This window comes from Micromys minutus (genome assembly GCF_963924665.1).
Source record: "Micromys minutus genome assembly, chromosome: 29".
Classification (NCBI taxonomy): Eukaryota; Metazoa; Chordata; class Mammalia; order Rodentia; family Muridae; genus Micromys; species Micromys minutus.
In genome coordinates, this window is record NC_137964.1 from 25,347,900 (window position 1) to 25,371,103 (window position 23,204).

At 47.7% G+C, this 23,204-nt stretch overlaps 1 protein-coding gene across 2 annotated transcripts in view; it reads right to left on the minus strand.

The window, feature by feature from the left end:
• Positions 1–22,500, minus strand: part of TMEM120B (transmembrane protein 120B) — a 38,410-nt gene extending 15,910 nt beyond the window's left edge. The window contains exons 1-3 of one of the 2 annotated variants that reach the window (XM_080940402.1): positions 22,308–22,500; positions 3,567–3,685; positions 2,182–2,298 (exon numbers count right to left, since the gene is read on the minus strand). In XM_080940402.1, coding sequence (XP_080796528.1) covers positions 2,182–2,298; positions 3,567–3,685; positions 22,308–22,376 — 305 coding nt within the window. In that variant the 5' untranslated portion in view covers positions 22,377–22,500. The remainder of the gene's footprint in view (positions 1–2,181; positions 2,299–3,566; positions 3,686–22,307) is intronic. The other variant, XM_080940401.1, reaches the window with a different exon arrangement.
• Between the last annotated feature and the right edge of the window lie 704 nt (positions 22,501–23,204).

Genomic DNA, 23,204 nt, shown 5'->3' on the forward strand with positions numbered 1-23,204 from the left:
CAGGTCCCCTGGAACTACAGTTACAGTCGCCAGCCATCATGTGGGTGCTGGGAATTGAACCCAGGTCCTCTGCAAGAGCAACAAGTGCTCTTAACCACTGAGCCACCCCCTCCGGGCCCAGGAGAAGCTCGCTTATGTGAACCACAGCACAGCTAGGCTGCTCACCAGCCTGTGCTCTAACACTCTAACAACAGTACAAACGAAGGCTCCTAGAGACCTTGGGAGAGGAAGAGCACATTCCAAAGATAGACAGAGCTTTGGAAAGATCTCACTGAGGTGATGGCATCTGAATAAAAGAGAGAAGAAATGAGAGCAGGGGTCCTTCTTTGTCCCAGGAGTGGCTCTCTGGGCACTGCCTGTCTGCAGTGAAGACCTGAAGTATTAAGAGGACAATTACATCTCCTACCTAACACTCCATCCCTCCATTCTGTAAGGGCAATGTGATCCCTTCAGAGAGCAGCTTATATCCCAAAAGGCACATGGACAGTGTATTTTCCTGCTTGGGCTAAGAATGGTCATGGGGAGAGGCTGGAGAGATGGCTCAGTGGTTAAGAACACTAGTTAATCTTCCAGAGGACCCTGGTTCAATTCCCAGCAACCATAGGGTGGCTCGAGACCATCTGTAATGGGATCGAATGCCCTCTTCTGTCATGCAGGTGTGTGTGCAGAAAGAGCACTCATAAGCATAAAATAAATAAATATTTTTTAAAAAGGGAGAAAGAAAGAAGGAAGGAAAGAAAGGTCACGGGACACAATCTAACGCAATGAAAACCCACCCTAGGTTTTTAAATCCTCTAGAGCACCAAGGAACCAGACATTTTTCTATTTGAATGGCTGGGTAGGTAGAAGCAAGCCTAGCATTGCTAGGGTTGGGGGTGGGTGACAGCTTATAGAAAAGCCCTGCCTATGAAGAGAATAAATGTACACAATGGAAAAAGCAGTTATAAAAAGAAAGCTCAAGGGGCTGAAGAGGTGGCTCAGTGGTTAAGAGCACTGACTGCTCTTCCAGAGGTTCAATTCCCAGCAACCACATGGTGGCTCACAACCATCTGTAATGGGATCTGATGCCCTCTTCTGGTGTGTCTAAAGACAGCTACAGTATAGTCATATAAATAAATAAATCTTTAAAAAAGAAAGGAAGAGAAAGAAAGAAAAGAAGGAAGGAAGAAAGCAAGTTCAAAGAGAAGTGGGTTCTAACAGCATCTAAGTGGCAGGATTCATCCCTGGTCTATATTTATACTAATATCTTAGCTACAAAGCCCTCATTTCTTCTTGAGCAACTCTGGGTTATCTAGCCTGTGCAACACAGACTCCCAACTAACGCAGCACCCCAAAAAGGCTGTTGAAAGAACAGCTACAGAGAAAGAATTTGAGCAACACACTGCTAGAGGGTCTCCAGTGATGGAGGAGATGCTGTGAAATGGACTGCCAGCTGACTTGGGAACTTTTTAATCTAAATACAGCAAAAAAAGACCAAAAGAATGGATGGGTGATAATGTCCCGGGGCTGCTGTATAATGCCCATCTAGCTGAGGCTTACAAGCAACCTTTCCCCACGAAAGAGCTGACTCCATGCCAGGCCGAACCCTGCTATGTAAATAAGGGCAGAATGTAGCACACACCTGTAATTCCAGCACTCAGGAGGCAGAGGCAGGAGGATGACCTTAAATTCAAGGGCAGCTGGGTCTACAGGGAGTTCTAGGGCAGCCAGAGCAAAATAATGTGGCCCTGCCTTAAAGGATTTAAAAACAAACATGTAAACAACAGACAGCTGGGGTGTAGCTGAGTTCAGAACACTGCCTGGTGTGCCAGGGTGCCCTGGTTCCAATCCCTGAGGGAAACAAAAGGGGAGTGGATGGGAGGCGGGGGGAGGGGGGACTGCAATGTAATACAGCAGATTGTTGAGGATAAAGTCACTGCTGCCAACTACATGCTGGTCCTCTTGAGAGAGAGACTTTCCTTCTACCTCAGGTGGCACACACAGGTACCAGGTGCCAGCTCAAAAGAGTTGCCCTAGGGACGTCACTCCCAGCCACAGGGGAAGGACTGCAGCTCCTCCTAGATTGGGAGAAACAGGCACAAAAGTGCCCCCCCCCCCGTCCTGTTCTCCCCTGCCCTGTTAATCTCACACCCCAGCAGGCAGGGAGTGGGGGTCTGCGGTAGGAAATCAGAGGGCTCGTACCCATTCTTCTTCGGTAGGTAGGCTTCCATATCGAAGAAGATGTTCTGCCGCTCCTTAATGTTGGCGGTCATCTGCTGGATGAGTTCCGCCTCCTCTTGGCTGGAATGGCGCTTGTACCTGTAAGGGGAGCGATGCTGAGTTCCTGTAGCCCGAGACCCCAGTGATGTCCTCGCATCTCTGCCTCCCTTCCCACACCCGGCAGATGAGGATGACATCAGGGTACTTCCCAAACAGCAGCTATGTAGAGGTCACATAAGTAGATGGAACTAAGCATGTGGAATGGTACTCAGCACACAGTACCCATCTGTGCGCAGCTGTTTTCTTCTACGGTGACAGAACTTAGAAGATTCCTAAGTGGACTGACTGAGAGGCAGGAGGTGGTATTAGCCGTCAGCCCACGGAGGTCTTCCCGTTGCCCTTCGGAGAGAGGCAACTCTCAAAACTAGAGAAGCTGGAGGTGGGTATGGTGGCATGTGCTTGTAAACCCAACACTCGGGAGGCAAAGGTAAGCTCAAAAAAAAACTAGATAATAATAACAACAACAATAATAATAATGAGGCGGAGGAGAAGCAGCGGCGGCGGCAGCAACAGAAGTACTTGGGAGGTTGATGAAGGACAGAGTTCAGGTTGTGCTTGGATAGAGCCAGTGTGAGGCTAGCTTCGGCTACGTGAGACCCTGTCTTTAAAAATCAAGATAAAGAGAACCATATTGGGAGACCCCCATGCCCTAAAATGGGAGGGTTCCTCAGTCTAGGACCCTAACTCATGGGTCAGCCTTCTTCAGCTGACGCTTCTTCGTGGTAAAGCCGAGCAGTCTCTGCAGATATTCCAGGTGTCTGGGAAGCGCTGGTGTTTATTGGGGGTTCTGATGAATACCCACAGTGTCCAAATTATTAATTATTAGTCAGACCAGCAATTATTAATTAGACTGAGAGCCCCAGATTCCTCAGTCAGGAAGACTGAAGACTCTAAGCTCAGCTTGCAGACGGCCACCTAAGTGACTTACCTCAGTGACCAAGAGAGCACAGCCAATCTAGGGGAAAGCAGGATTCAGAGGGAAAAAACACACTTTGACCCCAGGGTCCAGTGATGCCTGAAGCCACCTCTGGTTTTTTGTTTGTTTGTTTGTTTTGTTTTTCCACTAAAATTTCCATTTTCTTCTTAAGCCAGTTTTGAGTTGGGTTTCTGTCCCTTAGAACGTGGGGAGGGCTGTGGCGTCCCTCCGTTGACAGAGCGCACGCCCACGAAACCCTTCGGCTGCAACTCATCGAACCCAGCACTGTTCCAGATACAGTGGCTGACACCTGTAACCCCAGCTCAGGAGGGGAAAAAGAAAGGCCTCCCTACGAGACCCTGGGGGAACTTTCGAGCCTCGGCCCTCTTACCTCTGGAGTGCGTGCTTCAGGTCTTTGAGGTGCCTCTTCTGCTTGCTGATGGAGGTGCTGCACAGTGCCTGCAGTGCCGTTAGCTCCTCCAACTTCTGCTTGTAGATCCTGTGTGTCTCCTGGAGGGCGAAGAAGTACAGCGAGAGGGTGAACCCAGGAAGAGACTGGAGAGGTCTGGGGGATGCTACGGTGGTGCGGCTGTCAAGGACGATGCTTTGAAAGTTAGGACCATCACTGATGGAGGAGAACCTTGTTAAACTCACTACGTAGCTGAGGATGAACTTAAACTTTTGAGTCAATCTTCTACCTCTGCTTCCTGAGTATGAGGTTTACAGTCATGTGCCAATGTCTATGTGGTAGTGGGAATCAACCCCAGGGCTTTGTGCATACTAGGCACACACTACCAACTGAGCTACATTCCCTCCAGCCGACCTTGGGTCATTAGACACACCAGAAGGTGGTGGCGTTAGATCTTATTACAGATGGTTGTGAGCCACCATGTGGCTGCTGGGACTCGAACTCAGGGCCTCTGAAGAGCAGTCAGTACTATTAATTGCTGAGCCATCTCTCCAGCCCACCTCTTGTCAGTTCTTATGGCCTACATGGTATGGAAGAAAGCAAGATGCTTCGGGCCAGTGGTCACGTGTCCAGTCCCAGCCAATCATTATCCCCCAGTCTCCTGATTGGTTCAGAGGCAAACACATGGTTCCTACTGACCCAGTGAGAGCCAGTCCTGGGACTACAGAGGAAAAGGTTAGATGAGAGATGCTTTTGTCCCCTGTGTATGCTCACTGGGTAGAAAGAAGCCTGACCTCTGGTCCAAGCGGCTCAAACGGGAAGAGAGTCAGAGGTGATAAAATGAAATTCTCACAGCATGTGCTATGGCAAGGGTTTGCTGTCCAAAGATGCTTGTGCTGGGTCTTCAATGTCATGGTATCGAGATGTACTAGGATCTTTAAGAGCTGGGAATGGCTGAGAGGTGACTAAGGGACAGAGGTTGATGGGCTAAGTCTCACGGGAACGGATCAGTGTTCACAAGAACAGACTGTGACATTAAGTCGGGTGCTCCTCCCTCAGTCTCTCAACACATGCTTCTTTCATATGCGCCCACTCGTCCACTACTTTTGATCATGTTCCATACTGTCTACCGTATGATGCGCTTAGTGACCGTTGCCAGATATGGCCCCTGACCTGGATTCAGCCTTCAAAACCAAGAGCCAACGCAGACCTCTTTTCCTAACACGGCACCCAGGGTCAAGGATTTTACAGTGACCACATTACATGGATGCCAGCTCTCAGGCTTGCGTCCTGGGTTGTATGGACTGTAAGCTCTTTCCTACTTACTGTTCACTTTGGGTTTCTGATCTTCGCTGGGAAGAGAAGGCTTGCAAAGCCCCCATCTCCTTCCTAAAAGCTGTCTTCCCTCCCCAGACACCATCACTCAGTAAACATGGTATTTCATTCTTGGAAATAACCCTTCTGAGTCATAACATATCCCAATGCTGGGAGAACAGAACACAGTAAGTTCCCAAACTGCTGCCACACTCAGCTCCCAATACGTAATGACCATGGAGCTGACGGGAGAACCCAGAACGTGAGGCTAAAATCAGTGAGCAGTAGACATAGTGAAAGACCCACTTCTCTTCTTTCTCCCTTTTCTTCCTTCCTTTTACTTCTCAAATGGAGTCTCACTGTAGAGCCCTGGCTTGCTCTGTGCAGATAGGAATGGCCTCGAACCCAAGAGATCTGGATGTCTCTGTGTCCCAAGTGTTGAGATCAAAGGCATATGCCACCATGCCTGGCTTAAACAGTCGTTTTCTTAGCTGACACAGAAGCATTTTCAGCAGAGGGGGGAAGGAGTGGGTACCAGGCAGAGTCTAAATTATTATGCCTGCCAGGCAAAGGAGGAAGTTAAAGCAGAAAATTAGGAAGAAGTAAAGGAAGAAAAATAGAAAACAGAGCATGAATGCTGGACATACCTTCAGTCCCAACTCTCAGGGGGCAGGGGCGGGGTGGGGGCGGGAGCAGGCAGATCATCAATAGTTTAAGCCAAGCTTGACTTACATAGCAGGTTGTAGGCCAGGCAGGACTGCATAGTGAGACCACATCTCAAAAAAGCAAAAAAAAAAAAAAAAAAAAAAAAGAAAGTAACAAAGAAAGAAAAATTGGGGGAGGGGAGAACAAGTAGCAAGGACATCCAAAAATGCATAAGCCAGTTACCCTGGACCATTCATTTGCAGGGGCGGGGGGGAGAGCCAGCAGTCCCCTCTCCTTCCAGGGCCTCTCAGACAGGAAACTCGAGTTTTCCTAATATGTTTATTTATTCTAAAATGAGTCCAAGCTTGCAGACCTACAAAAGCTGTGTGAAGAACATCACGCTCTAGAGAACCCCCCTCCCCAATAATAGGCATCTCAGGGTGTGCTACCTCCTGGGCCTGTACCCATCTTTTTCTTTTTTCTCTATCAGGTGTCAGAGACCTGCAGGCAAAGCCTGCCGTCCAAGTCTGTGGAGGCCGTAAGACAGAGGTGGGTGTTGAGGGGTTGAAAACAGTAAAAGTTTTAAAACACACACACACACACACACACACACATACACACGTTTTTACTCCTGCTCCGTCACGCACGGCCTTGTCACTGCTTTGGGACTGCAGTAGCCGAGTTAGCAGCAGTGGCACAGACCATATATGGCCCTTTGCCAAGGAAGTTTGCCGCCCCTGCGCCCACCCTTTAGGGAGTTGGCAGTAACTGTCATACTCCTCATCAGTGTGTGCAGCTGGGAGCAGCGCCGTATCTGCCACAGTCAGATGCAGTGACTGAACCTTGATATATGTAACATGAGGCTTCCATCCCAGACACCACAACTCACTGTTGCCAACTGTCTTTGTTAAATGTTTCCCCGATTACATGTATCTGTGCGTTACAAGCCACAGTGCACACTTGGATGTCAGAGAGCAATGTGCAGGTGGAGTGGTTCTGTCCTTCCATCACGTGGGTCCCGGTGATAGAACTCAGGCTGTCGGGCTTCTCGGCAAACACCTTTACCTGCTGAGCCATCCCTCTGCCCAAACTGTTTCTTTTGCCAAATTTGTTCCTCAGATCTCAAATCCCATTCAATCTCACACTGAGTATTTGTGTGTGTGTGTGTGTGCGTGTGTGTGTGTGTTTTAACCTAGGACAGAGCATCAACCTTCAACTCTTTTGAACTCCTCTGCCTCCCGGGTGCTGGGATTTAAGGCATACGCCACCACTGCCTGGCCTGAACTGACATCTTTAAAGCCCATTCCTATCACTTAGAAGATACCTCTCAACCTGGGCTCAGCCTGATGCTTCCCTAGGACTTGACTGATTCTGATTTCATAGTTGGCCTGGATGTGATGTTAGGAGCTTCCTGTCAGGAGGGACGTGGTGTCCATGACCTAGGCCTCAAGTGCCTGGTAACGGTGTCCCTCGGAGGATCTACTGTAGAGTGATCAACTTTTGCTATTTGTAACTAATAAGATTCCTCAGGGCTGGGCGTATAGCACAGTTATGTGCCCGACTTGCAACAGAAATGAATAAATAAATACAGTGAAGGAAATTCTTGGAGGAAGAAAGGCCATGAGGGGATGAGTTTCTGAAGCTTCAGAGCAGCAAACGGGTGTAACAAAGGAAAGGTTCCAAGACATCACAGGAAGGGCGGGAACCAAGATCGCTCTCTAGAAGATGGGGCCTCAGCACAGCCTCCTGGTGCTCTCTAGTGTCAGGTTCTACCTTGGAGAGATGAGACAAAAGCTGCGAACTCAGCAGCCAGAGGCTGGCCAGGCCCCTCTTCGGTGTGAATTAATATTTAATTTCACAAGTCAAACATGAAGACGTTATCCTTGTTAAAGATTAAAATGCCCGAGGTCGACTCTAAATAGTCCCTCAATCCAGTGGTTCCCAAACCCTCGGAAGTCTCATATCAGGGATCCTGGGCGTCACGCATACTATGGTCCGTAGCGGTGGCAAAGTTACAATCGTGAAGTAGCAACGGCAGTAATCTCATGGCTGGGGATCACAACATGAGGAACTTGAAGTCATGAGGTCGCCGCCTTAGGAAGGGTGAGAACCGCCATCAATCTCCTTCGCCAGAAGCCACCGCTGTTGCCAGCCTTTCCCTTTCGCTTTTGAGGCAGGGTTGTGCTATGTAGTCCTGGCTGACATCGCTGCTGCGTCACAACTAGTCCACGTTGACCTTGAACTCCTCCTCTGCCTCCCAAGTGCAGGATGATAGGTGTGCTCTACGACTACGGACTTCATCTCTTCATCTTCTAGCCATTCTTCCCCCATGACCTTCCAGGTTGTAATCTGTGTGTCTGCGGTCTTCCTTTCTTTAAAAATCCAATGTGTGTGACGCCTTGTATTAGACACCCGGCACCAAAATAAAACACTTTATTGTACGGCTGGCATACAGAGACAAACAGCAAGCAAATTTAACGTCTACAGTGAGACTAGAGTGTAGATTAGTGTACAGCCATAAGACCGCTACCCACAGTCTATGCCAAAACCCTGCCTTGCACTTCCTCCCACCCTCTTACTATTTACTTCTGTGTAAAAGAATGTTCAAGGCAGGTGTGGTGAGGGACCTGCGTGGTCCTAGCACTTAGAGGCAAAATTACCACAAGCGTGAGGTTCTGCCTGATCTATTTAGCAAGTTCCAGGCCAGCCAGGGCTACAGACAGAGGGAGTTAGGTAGAAAGAAAAAAATTAATAGCTGACATAAAAGCTACCCTTGTGGTAATCTTATCTTATTTTCTATTTTTAAAATAATATGTAAATTTTAAAATAATATATAAACATATAAATTATATGTGTTATATAAAATATTAAAAATTATACACAAATATGAGTTTTGTACACACACACACATATATACTTTATTCATTTACTTATTTTTTTAAATATAGGGTCTCCAGGTTGGAGAGATGGCTCAGCAGTTTAGAGCACTGACTGCTAATCCAAGGCTCCTAAATTCAAATTCCAGCAACCATTTGTAATAGGATGTGATGCCTTCTTCTGGTGTGTCTGAAGACAGCTACAGTATACACATGTAAATAAATAAATCTTAAAAAAAAAAATAGGGTCTCACTGTATAGCCCTAGCTGGCCTGGAACTCTCTATGGAGAACAAAATAGCTTTCAACTCACAAAGATCCTCCTGCCTCTGCCTTAGTGCTGGGATTAAAAGTGTGTGCACCACATTTAGTCTGGTGCTCTGGAGCGGCCCCTCCCCTCCCTCCAAGTGCCTGAGTGCTAGAGTGGAACCTAAGACAAGCCTCTATTGTACCGAACTCACTCAGTAGAACTGAAACCTGTACGCTTGAGTAATATCCCCTCCTCCTCCTTCCCTTTATCTGCCTGTTTCTGTGCTCAGGATAAAGCTATTTCTAAACACAAAGAAAGAGAAATAGATACTGTTGCAAAAAATAATTGTCCCTAATAGTTTTGAGTGTTTTGCCTTGAGACAATGTCTCATTATGAAGATCAGGCTGGCCTAGAACTCACGAAGATTCACTTGCCTCTGACTCCCAAGTGCTGGGATTAAAAGCGTGTGCCACCACAGTTGACTGAATTGTTTTAAGAGAAAAGAGAGCAGTGGAGACTTGGCTCCCTCCACCTCCATCTGAGTATCCCTGCAATGGTGGCCAACCAAAATGTGGCACAGGTAACACCAGACAGATTCTAAGAAAAGGTCACAGAGGCCCACAGAGCTTCTACCTGATCCACTGGAACATCTGATCTTAGAACAAAGAGTCCAAACACCCCGAGGCCCTAATTACACCGAGAATCCAAAAGTCAGAATGGCACTGACATAAAGACAAGTTATTCCGGCCCGACACCGGCAAAACAGAAAACTCCCTATGGTTCCGGTCTTGGCCACACTTGTCATTAAAGACTTTCAGTTGAAACCTTAGCGGTAAGGCCTAGCCAGGCCTCTCCACCAACTCTAAATTCCTGTCTAACTTCCCAACCCCTGACAACCCAAGAGCTTGGGGCAGTTACTACTACTTGGTGGCACATAGTTACAAGACAAAAAATGGTGACAAGCCACTCTAATAACAGTATCTGCTAAATGGAGTCTGAACAGTCAGGGTTCAAAGGCCAACCAGCTACACAACAAGTTCAATGCCCCATCTGGATACAAAAGACCCTGTCCAAAAAAGTAACTGGGTAGAGTGGTGCTTGCCTTTGATCCCAGCACTCAGGAAGCAAGATGGATCTGTGAATTTGCGGCCAGCCTGCTCTATACAGAGTTCTGGGTTAGCTGGGGAGAACTGAAACCCTCATTCATGTCCCCGCCCGGAACCTACCTCAGTCCCGTGGGGAAGGAAGGGAAGAAGAAGCCCCCTTGGATCTTGTTTTACTTGAGGGACCTCTGTTAGAACAGCACAGCCTTCAAGCAGGGGACACAGCACCCCAGCCACACAGCCTAACCTCCGGGGCACCCGAAGCCTCAGAGAAAGACTCCATATTTCTTCAATCTTCCAGCACCACAGGGGTGACTGGCCAAGTACCACAGCCAACTGGGATGCACCCTGGGCTCCCCTTGGGCCTTTAGCAGCTTTTATTCAGTTGCTTCTCAGGAGGCCTCTCCTTAAAGGCTCTTATCCCCTCTCAGCACCAGTCTTGGCTACCACATGGATTTTCCTGGTGCTCTTTTTCTCTGCAAATTATACATTTTGAATTTCTTTAGGCCCCACTTGCTCTTTTTCATGGTAGACCTGCATATGAGTTGTCTATTAATAATAACCATGCCACAGAGTCAGCACACTGCCCTGAAATCTGCCTCGGCCAAAGAAATTTGGTTTATACTTTTTAATTTTAGCCTCGGGCAAGTCCCTAAGTCGTGAGCAGAAGGCCGCCAGATTCTTTAATAAGGTAGTACAGGAACGACCTCTAGCCCGGTGCCTGAGATGGTTCCCCTCTTCTGTGACATTAACCAAAATAAAGCTTCAGAGGAGTCCTCTCATCATGGCAGAGAAGGCATGGTGGAGTTCATGATGGTACACACATCAAGGATGCATATGCAGTCGCTCATACCGCTGAGGATCATGAGGTAGAGGGGACTAGAGGGGAAGCGGGGCTGCTGTGACAGTTTGAGTAAAAATGTCCCCATACCCCTAGGAAGTGACACTATTAGCAGGAAGTGTGTGTAGTGGTTCAAATAGGTATAGCTTCCCCCCCCCACCCCGCCCCAAGACTCATGTGTTTGAATGCCTGGCCATTGGGGAGCTGCACTATTAGGAGGTGTGGCCTTGTTGGAGGAAGTATGTCACTGTAGGGGTGGGCTCTGAAGTCTCCCATGCTCAAGCCATGCCCAGTATGGAACAGTCTCTTCCTGGCTGCCTGTGGATCAAGGTTGTAGAACTCTCAGCTCCTTCTCCAGCACCAAGTCTGCCTGCTGCCATGCTTCCTGTCGTGACCACGACAGACTAACCTTCTGAATTGTAAGCCAGCCCCATGAAATGTTTTCCTTTATAAGGGTTATCAGATTCATGGTGTCTCTTCCCAGCAACAGAAACCCAAACTGAGACAGGCGGGTATAACCTTCAAAGTCCCACCTCTAGTTACCCACTTTCTACCAGCCAGGCCCCAGCTCCTAAAGGCTTCACAGCCTTCAAAACATCATGACGACTACAGCTCCAGTGTCCAGAAGAGAACTGTGAGGGACACCGGATTTAAATGACAACAGTGGCCATAACTTCCTTTCCCCCAGCAATCTATCTTGGCCTCCTCCAGTGAAGCCAGCTGGCCAGAGACCTTCTGTTGGTTGTTGTGTTTTATTGGTGAGATAGGTTTCTACTTCTGTAGATTTCTTTAGAGACTAATCTCTCCCCACATACCATGCACGAGATCTCTCTTGGGATGGGACTAGTCCTGCCTTAGACTCAAGGGCATATGGCCTGGGTCTAGCTAGAACTTCAGCCCTCCCACCAATCCAGCTGGCTAATACAAAGACGGGCATCCAGGACTAAGGATAGTTAGTGTGGGGCTCAGAAGAGAACTGTTGGGATGGAGTGGTCTTGCTCCCACTAGGAAGGTAGGTAGATCGAGAAACTGAGCTAACAGGGCTACCCTACCAGTGTCTGGATCCTGAGGAGGGAGGAGAGCTGAGAGGAAGATGAAGGCTGAGTCCTCTGCTGCATCTGCTTCCCCTGAGAGCATGCCCTTGAATTCCCAACTGCATAAGCAAACACACTCCTGCCCTGCGAGGCATTAGCAGTTCTGTTTCTTCACTGCAGAGGCAGGTGCCAGCATCCACACTAACGGGACAAGGAACGGAAGGGAGCATCTTGCCAGCATTAACCACATTAGGTAAGAAGAGAAGCCACAGGCCTCAGTCTAATGACCTGTCTCCTACCTAAAGGTAGTCCTCTAAAAAATGCCACAAATAAGGACTTTAAGCCAGTTGAGTGGTTCCTTCATTAGGCCATTAGCTAAGGAGACAACCAAACATGCAGATCCCTAGACATCCAGTGGGATAGCTTTTGCACCAACCTCAGAAACCAAAGCATTCCTTTCTTTGAAAACAACTGTGCTAATGTGCAAAGTTACATACTGACAAACATTCATATACCACAGACCCCCCCACACACACACAAGCTCACAAAACCAGAAACACTGTACATGAATAGTTCAGTGACTTCGGTTAGCTTTAAATGTGTGTGTGGTGTGGTGTATGTGTGTGTGTAGGTCAGAGGGCAACTTTATGGAGTCAGTTCTCTTTCACCTTTATGTGGGCTCAAAAGATCAAACACAACTTGTATAACACTGCACCTCCTACGGCATCTCCCTGGACCAGTTCCGTGACTTTTAGGCATCTACCAAGGTGTAATCCAGTTTCAGACATCCCATCACCCAGTAAGACCCCTGTGTTCTACTAGCAGTCATTGCCCTTGTCTTTTCTCCCCAGCCCCAGGTTACCACTCTCTTGCCTCTACAGATGCATCTTTTTGTAGGGGATACAGTTTTACTGGGAGAATGTTTGCCCAGCAAGCAAAAGGCCCTGGATCACATCCTCCTCCACACTACTGAGCAAGGTGTGGTGGCCGAATGAATGGGACCATGACCGACCCAAGGCATGACTCAGAGGAAGGTTTTTTACTCTAAGTATGTATGAGGGAGAGTACAGCCAGAGACGCATCTGGAAGAGTCCAGAGTGGGGAGAGAAAACAGTAGACTGAGCATGCCAGCAGACTGAATGAAGCCATGATAGAAGTGGGGAGCAGAAGAGGATGGGGGGGGTCTGCAAAGAAGAGAGAGGGGGCTGAAGAGAACTGAGAGAACGAGCCAAGTGTGCAGAGAGGGTGCATGGCTGATTGGCAGAGCTCTACAGGAATGAGAAGCTGTGGGAAAGGAGCCCAGGTGCTGGAGTTTAGGGCAAGGGTGGGGTGAGGAGAGCTGACTTTGGTACGCTAATAGGCACCACAGTTTCCTCCCCCCAACCCCCCCTCCTACACACACACAGTGGTGCACACCTCTAAGACAGTCTCAGGATTCCAGAGGTGGAGGCCAGAATATCAGAGATTCAAGATCATCTGGGTGTGGTGAGCTTCTGAGTAGCTTCTTAGTAATAGGTTGCTGGGCTGTGAAGTAAATCCGGCCTCCACCCAGCCACTTCTTTTATAGCTCGGGTATCATCACCCTGTGACTTTGGCAGGCTTGAAAATGTCGATAAAAACCAGGCTGGCCTTAGAACACCTACCTTTGACTCCCAAGCGTTGGGATGAAAGGCTACTATGCCCAGATTTTTCTCTTATAAATCTCTAACTTCTAAAGAAAATGCCCAACAACTGAACTTCAACTTTACTTCTGACTTGAACAAGGAGTTGGGACATGGGAGATCTCACCCCAAACTGGGAGCAAGTTCTTGGCAAACATCACCATTCGCTTCTTAAACCAGCTTATTAAACATGACTGACTCCCACATTAAGTTGCTACTTCTAAAAATAATCCAGAGTGTTGGGAGTCGCGTGGCAGACAGCTGTGGAAAGGACTCTCTGCAGAAGCTCAGAGCAAGCCCAGGTCTCCAGTTGTCCAGTTCCAAACATGAAGGAAAGCATGCAACCTGTCATAGAACACCTAAAGATGGAGGTGTCCGGAGGGAGTAAAGAGAAAAACCTGCTGGTGAAGAATCAGATGCCGAGACACTTATTCCCCAAGAACAAATAACTAAAGGGACTGAGAGACGGCTTGGAGCGCAGGAGCTACTCTTCCAGAGGACCCGAGTTTGATTCCTAGCACCCACACGGTGCCTCACAAGCATCTGCATCTCCATTTCCAAGAGATGCTATGCCCTCTTCTGATTCTGGAGAGCACCAGGCACGCACACAATTACATACAAGCAGGCAAACACCCATACGTATTAAATAAATAAGTGAGTCCAAAGATAATTGTTAAAAACACAACTGCAGACAATCCCATCATTAGCAACTTCCACCCTCAGTGGAACAGTATTACTGTGTACCTAGAATCCCTGCACTTGGTAGGTGGAAGCAGGGAAATTAGGAATTTAAGGTCATTCTCGGTATACATCAGATTTAAAGATATACTGGGCTATGTCAATGAGCTCCTGTCCCCAAAACAAAAACCACCTACAGAGCGTGGAGAGTTGAGAAGTGTCACATCCTTCCTTGATGGGATTCCTTTTGTCCCCACACAAAGAAGTGACTCACTTTTGCTGGTTATCTTTGTGTCCCACTCTTATCCAAGACCATTTCTGCTTTTCTTTGACCCCCGTATGTCGCTCACCCCGGGCTCTCCTGCTCAGCACCCTTGGCCTTAGTCGATGGGTCTGAGCAAGAGCAGAAGGAAAGAAGCTGGATGTTGGTTCCTCCTGCTTCCTCCTTGCTTCAAGCATCCCTCACCTATGACAGCTCCTGATTGACAGCTCCATCCGAGGTTAGATGACAGGATCTTTACCCATTTACATTTCAGACTAGACATGAGCTCTATCTAAGCAGGAGGGAGAGCTCCATTTGAACTACACACACCTGAAAACAAACCCCTCTCTCCCTTTTTAATCACTGATACTCTTAACAGAGTCATTTGCTTCTCTTTCCAGCTCCCTCTACACTAAATTTGGTGCTTCCGTTTTTGAGGCAGGGTCTCAGGTAGCCCAGACTAGCTAATACAGCTGAGGATGACCTTGAACTCCCCACTTGCTCCTGTTTCTACTTACTGAGTGCTGGGATTTCAGGTATGTGCTACGCGATTCCAAGCTGAATTAGGTCCCTACCATCACGTACAAGTACCTGAACTACATACTCAGCATCATTAAACAATACAGGATATTGTTCTGAATAGTTTTAGCTCTATTATAAATGCCATGTTCTGGGCCTCTGAGGCAGCAATACGAAGATAAGGCTCAGTAATAAAGATGCTGGGGCTGGAGAGATGGCTCAGTGGTTAAGAGCACTGACTGCTCTTCCAGAGGTCCTGAGTTCAAATCCCAGCAACCACATGGTGGCTCACAACCATCTGTAATGGGATCCGATGCCCTCTTCTGGTGTGTCTGAAGAAAGGTGTACTCATATACATAAATAAATATTAAAAAAAAAAAAAAAGATGCTGACACCAATCCTGACAGCCTGAATCAATTCCCAGGATACACATGGTAGAAAGGGAGAATCTACTACCACAAGTTGTCCTCTGGTCTCCACATATGTGCTAAAACACACAAGGGTACTTGTGTGTGGATACCTATACACATACACACACACTCTACAAGTACACTATAGCAGACGCCTCCCTAGCTCCGCAATAAATTTAACAAAGCAACACACGTAACAACAACAAAATGTAGAAAAAAAATGCACTTGGATTAAAAACAAAATGAAAAAGAAAAACAGCAAAGGCCAATAACATGAACTCCATGGGCCGGGGATGCCCCTAGCATCTTTCCATCCCGCCTAATTACCACCTGCCACATGGAGAAGTCACAAACAAGCAAAGCACCAATCCAGGCCACCTCTCTCATCCTCTGAGGCCCCGTGCTCTGCCCCAGTGGGAATATGAACTTAATGAATCCAGGTCCCAGCAGATGTGAAACATCTGGCACCTCCTTCTTAACACATCCAGAACAGGGAGTCAGACCTCCTTAACAGATGAATCTCACGGCACTCCCAGGCAAGCTCTGGCTCAGAGGCATTGGAACTTGGTGGCGATCCAGCAGACTGCAACAGAGCCAGAGCCACCACCAGATTGTAGACTGCCTTATATCTGTACCACTTGCTGGTCGTCAGCTTGCTGTCCAAGAGAGTACCCTTGAGTAGACTTTCTCTTGCTGACTGTCCCTAAGGAGGTCCTATCACCCTGAAGACACAACCAAACACGGCAACTTCCCCTCCACCTCAAGCGTGTCATTCCCTTATGGGGAAATACTCTGAGTCATATGTCAAGGTTGAAAGGTGGTGTCTGCCATAGGACATGGAGTAGGACTCCATGCATGGGTGCTCAGCAAGGGAGACGGGGTCAGATCATCGCTAAGTGATTACATTTTGCAGTCAGACCAGCCAAGTTCAGATCTGGCCTGCCACTTAGAAGCTGAGTTAGGTAATCGATCCTGCCTCAGTTTCCTCAGCTGGGAAAAGGCTGCAAAGGTGGGGTCTGTGCAAAATGGTTTTATGCTGCTACCAAGATATGACATCATCAAGAAGAATGACAGGTTGCCCAGGATCTGACATTTCACTGTTTCCCTGGATATTTTTAATTATCCTTATTATGGGGGGTGGGGTGGGCTGCCATGATACAGTTTGAGAATCATATATAAGAACAATTTCTATTAGATGGCTTTAGTAAAAAAAAAAAAAAAAAAAAAAAAAGCTTATTTACCATCCCTTTCTGTTTTTGTTTTTTGTTTGTTTGTTTTTTAAAGATTTATTTATTATATTTATATGAGTAAACTCTAGCTGTCTTTCAGACACACCAGAAGAGAGCATCAGATCCCATTACAGATGATTGTGAACCACCATGTGGTTGCTGGAAATTGAACTCAGGGCCTCTGGAAGAGCAGTCAGTGCTCTTAACCAGTGAGCCATCTCTCCAGCCCCTTTTTGTTTTTTTAATTTGTTATTTTGGTTTCTGTTCATGGGGTCACCCTTCTCTGGTATTCTACTGATCCCACTCGGAGGCTGCAGAGGCAGACAGACCTATGACCAATCCCTGGAATAATCATATGAAACAAGCTGGACCTACCCACCTCCTTCTCCCCAGTCAGAGCTCTCCCAGAAAGTTGGTCTTGAACTCATATGATCCTCCTGCCTCAGCCTTCTAAGAAGAGATTAGAAGTGTGTGCCACCAGAACTAGCCTTAGTCACCTTCATTGATCTCACCAAGGAGGAAGGGAGCTGCTAATGAAATTGAAGAGAAAGAACAAAGAGAAACACAGACAAACATAAACTGAGCACCTGGATCCTTGTTTAAAGTCATTTCAACTGGACTTCCTAATTCAAGAGTCCACGAACTCCCTTTTCACCTTAAAACCAGTAGAAATGGGTTCCATCACCTTAAATTATAACTGAGTCTTAGCCAGGCATAAAGAATTTGAAAAGAGACTCTGTAAGTTGAAAACTTTTCTTCTAGGGGCCAGTGGGAAAAAAAACACTTTCCATAGAGCCCAGCCTCCTAAACTTAACCCCTGGAACCCATGTGGTAGAGAGAACTGACTCCTGCAAGTTGTCCTGACCCCCACACGTGTGCCCTGGCACACAAGCTCTCTCATGCACATAAATAAATGAAAAAAAAAAAAACCTACTGTGTTAGGAACACAAAAATCCAAATCAAAGAACAGACCTGTGTTCATATCTAATCTGATGATTTTCTTTTCCTCTTTTTTTTTTTTTTTTTTTAAAGACACAGTCTATGTGTCTGTATAGTGCTAGCTGTCCTGGAACCCGCTAAGTAAATTAGGGTGACCTCTCAAACTCACAGCTGGTCTTGAACTCATGATCCTCCTGCCTCTGCCGCCTGAGAGCTGAGATTAAAGGCCTGTATCTCCATGCCCTGCCAACTTGATGATTTTCAACTTCCTCAGCATTTACTCTCATTATGGGAGGGGAGGGGCTGTTGCTTAGATTAAAGGGATATCCATGTGTCAATCAGTTCGCTGTGTAACATCACTGTTACACAGTAACGGTAACTAGGTAACATCCCCATCAGTCTTGGTCAAGCTCAGATGCTTGCTTGCTGTGGGCCAGATACTACAACATCCATGGAGCAAGGAATGCTGACTCTCTGACTGGTGCTCTTTCTACTTTACCTGCTTCTAAAGCCAGAAGTTCCCAGGACAGCCGAAATGAAAGCGCAACCAAGGGTCACATGAATCTGCCTTGTACGGTGGTTAAGAGTACACACTTGGCTGGACATAGTGGTGCATGCCTTTAACCCTAGCACGTGGAAGGCAGAGGCAGGAGATCTCTATGTGTTTGAGACCAGCCTGGTCTCCCTGGACAGTTCCAAGACACCTAGGGCTACATAGAGAGACCATGCCAGGAAGAGATAGAGGAAGGGAGGGAGACAGGGAAAACGACTGCAGAGAAACCCCATGACCTGAATTCAATCCTCAGAACTTTAAAGTCCCACAGCTGTCCTCTGACCTCTCTACACATGTGCCGTGGGGTCCACATACATACACACATACAAATAAATGCATGGTTTTATAATTAAATAGAGGTGGGGGAGACATTTCAACCATTTATAGTGCTTGCTACCCCTTCAGAGAACCCTAGTTCAGATCCTAGTACACAGCATGTTGGGCAGCTCACGGCACCAGCTCTGGAAGATCCGACACCCTCCTGTGGACCTGATGAACTCCTGTACTCCCATGTGCGCACACACACATACACACAAACACGTAAATCTTTGCAGGGAGGAGAATGTAGAATGGTGCTCAACAGTCCTCGTTCAGACCCTGTCCCCAGTATCCATGCTCATGAGCCACAAGACTCTAGCTCCATTCCCTGGGGTCTTGCTGAGATAACCTTGACTTTGTTTCTAGGGTCACCCCTCCTTTTTATTTCTTGTGATGCTGGAGCCGGAGGCATACATTTCACTGGCTGTTAAAAAAAAAAAAACTCCCACTTTTTACAATGGTATCCAAGATCTCACTTATCCATGAAGCCAGGCACTGAAAAAGTCCTGTGCTTGGGAGGATGGGGTCAGGTTTCCAGTGACATAAAGCAGGAACTGATCATTAAGTCCTCAGCCCCAATGTCTGTAGGTGACCTTCTGTGATCACATCACAGGCCAAGGGGTCAAGCACACACGCTGATCTCTGACTGATGCTCATTTCAACCACTTAAGCGCCCCATCCTTGTGGCTTCCCCCAGAGTCCAGCAACACCCCAGGAAATGTAAATCAGTCCAGAGAAATCAGATCTTTCCTGAAAGCTCAGGGCATTACTCTCTGGCTCTCTGTAGGTGAAGGGGAATTCCGAAGACCTTAAATGTTCCAGGGTCTGAGATACAGGCTTCCTCTTTCTTCCACTCCAAACGGGGAAGGAGACGTAAAATGTGGACACAATTCATCTCCCCAGAAACAAAGAAACCCAGCAAAGCTGAAACCCACAATCCCAGATTCTTAGGCAGCTTAGGAGAACTGGCTAATCAGGATTTCCTGATGACATAAAAAAAAGTCCCTCCTATTGTTAAAAAAAAGTCCCTTCTATTGTTGACTTTTCCAGTTGCAGTCAGACCTCCCCACACCCTTGTGCACACACAGCGACAGACAAACTTACATACACAGACACATACATCACATACACACATATTTCACACACACTTATACATACACAGAGACACACAAGCTCACATGCATACAACACACAAATACTTGTGCACACACACAACACACATTCACAAGACACACAAACTCACATACACACACTTGTGTACACATACACCACACACACTGACACACAAACTCACATACACACACACCTGTGCACACACACAAACTCACACACACACTTGTGCACACACCACACATTCACACAAACTCACATACACATACTTGTGTACTGTACACATACACTCACACACACTTGTGCACATACACAAACTCACACACACACACACACACACACACACACACAGCTATATCATCTCCATGTTTCCCCACAAATGTCTCATCAGAATCTCTGTTCAACATATACAGCATACACCTAGGACTTGGACACTTTCTTCCCAGGAATTTAGAAGTCCCATGTATGCAAAGAACGGGCAGACTCTAGACATTTCCTGAATAAATAAATCTAGCACCAACTTTCAGCACAGAACAGCTGGTGATCCCAACTGGAACAATCAGCATGTCTAGCTTCCTCTCTTAGAATAAAAATTGTAGATGGACCTCTTGGCCAGCGTGGGTAGCACACACCTTTGACCCCAGCACTTGGAAGGCACAAGGAAGCTGATTTCTGTGAATTTGAGTCCAGTAGAGTTTACATAGCCAGCCAAGGCTACAGTGAAACACTGTCTCAAAAGAAAAGAATGTTACATAGTATAACTCCAATTCCAGGGATTCTGAAACCTTCTTCCTCTTCTGGCCTCCACATGCACCCCACACACAGACACATACATAAATAAAACTAACTAACAAGTAAATAAATAAACGGGCAGGAGAAATGGCTTAGTGGTTACAGGCACTAGTTACACTTGCAAAGACCTGAGTTTGGATCCCAGAACCCACATGTGCCTCACAACTGTCTGTAATTCAAGTTCCAGAGGCTCTGATAAAATCTTCTGGATTCCTCCAACACTAGGCATGAATGTGGTACATACAGAAACATGCATGCAAAACACCAAAACACATAAAACAACAAACCTTTAAATATATATTTATAAGTATATATTTACATGCAAATATTGTATATATTAAACATATTATGTGTGTTATAAATATATATTTATATGTAAATGTACATAAATGAGTATATATACATGTGTGTGTATCTATATATAGATATAGATGGAGAAAGAGATGGTAGTTTTGCTCCAGTCTATGACCCTAACCACCAGAAAGCCATTTACTAAAAGCACTCAGACCCAGCAGCTGACCATCAAACCTCTTCCTAAAAGTTGGGTCCTTCTTCCTCTAAGGAAGATCTAGTCTGGCCCAGTTGTCCTATCTGAAGGAACCAGGTCAGAGACTTCACCGTCTCCACTCACCCGGCCCTTCTATAGCCCTTGCTGCTCACCACCAGACGATGGGCATCCAGATCAACCCATAACCCCTCTGCCCCTCACCACCCCAGCACCTGACACATTATGGCATCTTCCTGTCCAAGCTGGATCATAACAAATCAAAGGACTCCTTTGCAACACCTGCCTGCCAAGACTTGCCACCTAATAGTTGATAATTGCATTAATTGCATAGTTCTGCAGTGTTAGGCTCCTCCTCGTCTTAGTTTAAAGCAAGCCAAAAGGAAGGAAATATGAGCAAAAGCCCTACACAAGAAACCTCCTCTTCCACTCCCAAACCTCTAAGACCCAATCACTCACTGGCTCTGTGGCTGGACATGACCTCACAGCCCAGTGGGACAAACTGTTAAAATATGGCTGAGTGGCTGTAACCAAAAGGATCCTCTGGGAACTATGAGGGACCCAAGACCTAATCTGAAATAGAAGGCACCAACCTATTCATATGCTAGAGGGACCACAAAAGGATGACAGCCCTGGGTATCTTAGTCTCTGCCCATGCCTTCCTGTTCAGGCTCACCAGCATTCCCCTGTAACTACATCAGGATCGACAGCCTCACTTTAGAAAGACCCATCACAGACACCCCTTGACCACATCCTCCTCTGAACACTGTAGGAGGGCAGCTCAACGGATAAAGCTATAGGGATGAGGGATATGACAAGAGGGGTGTGTGAATGAAGTGAAGCCACCCAGGGGCATTCGAGAAAGCCATGCACTGTTCCTCTTGGTCATCCCCAAGGTTTCCTGAGTCTCTAGTCCCCAAAGCACACAGCTGAGGCCTCTCTCGACCCTCCTGATAGGACCTGGTGACAATGCCATTCTCTCAAGAGCCAGCTCTTACAGCCACCTTCGACCCACCTGGTGGAACGCTCTGAGCCAAACGGCTGAGGGTTGGGTGCAGCCCTCTATCACTCGGTGAGGTAGCCAGCTGTCAGAACTGACAGATGCCTGCCATCCTCAATGCCAAACTCAGCTTGCAGCAGCCTATACGTAGAACCACATCAGGGCCCCCAAAGACAAGGGGAGTCTCTGATACTTAAGAACTGCCTAAGGGGCCAAGATGAAAGCAGCCAAATACAACTCTCAAACCGCAGTTGCAGGAGAGAGCTGTCCCCACCAGCACAGAGCGAGTAGTAGTTGAGCAGCCAACTGCAGCTGGAGAGTAGCAGGTTTGGGGGGGAGATCCCTGTGTGGGGGTTGGTCTGATGTCCTTTGAGTGTGACTGTTTCCTCGTGAACACACCTGAAACTTGCCTCGGGGGCCAGAGACCAACTTTCTGCAGCGAAGGGAGAGCGTGGAGCAAAGAGCGGGTGAGAGGGCGCGAGAATGGGGGCGCCCCAAGAGACAGAGGAGCCAAAGCGCTGAAAGATAGAAAGGGACTGTGCCAGGTCACCCACTAGCCCATCGGACGCTCAGCCTGGGCCATTCTCTGGGTCCTATCGCCCCACCTCCGGTACTGGGATGGTTAGATGGGGAAGGCACCGCACCGCAGGTAGCAGAGTTGCGGGACCAGGTGGCCCGGTCCTACCTGCAGCTCCTGAAATTCTCCTTCCAGCTCATGCCACTCGCGTTCGCAACGCTCCAGCTGGCCGGACATGGTGCAATGGTGCAAGGCGGCGGCGGCTCCCGCAGCGTGGCCCCGTCCGGCCACCAGCAGCCCACGCCCGCCCGCTCGCTCGCTAGCCGCCTCCCGAGGCACCAGCTGTTCCTGCGCAGCCGGAGCCACGCGCGCACCTGACGTCACGAGCCCCGCCCCGGCGCCAGTCCCGCCCCTCGCCCGAGGGTGGGGCCCGCGCGTGCGCACACGTCTCCCCGGCTCTGGCCGCGTGGAGGGCGCAGCTTTTTCAGCCTTACTTGGGTCTCTCTCTTCATGCCTCTTGTGTAGTACGTTTCTCTTCAGCGTGGGTGGAGGGTTTATCTGTAAGCTGCATTTAAGGCTTCTGTCACTTAGATGGTCTTTGTGAGAGAGTGAGGTGGAAATGATTTGGGGGAGGTAAAGGAAAATGAACATATTCCTTATCATTGCCTGACCTAGGCCAAAGCCAGTGCCCTAGAATGACAAGATTTGACTGTGACTATGTAGTAAGGTCGAGAGCAGGATGGGAAAATGCAGACTTGGTTCTGTCATCTCACGCTGACGCTGATATGTAGGCAACCAGTACAGCCTAGATCCCTGTCCTCTAAGAGGCCGGGTGATTCTTGATACGATCGATCAGTCAAAAGACACAAGGACCAAGTTTGTGGAATGCAGTTCCGGCCCTTTCCCTGCAAAGTCCCTACAAAGTCTCTGCACCAGCCTGGCTTTTCCAATCACACCTCCTATCTTACTGCCCTGAATCCAGCTCTCTGGCTTTTTTTTTTTTTTCATCCTGACTTGGCATTCTTCTCTCTGAATCATCATGCAGTGGCTTCTTGCTCATCCCTG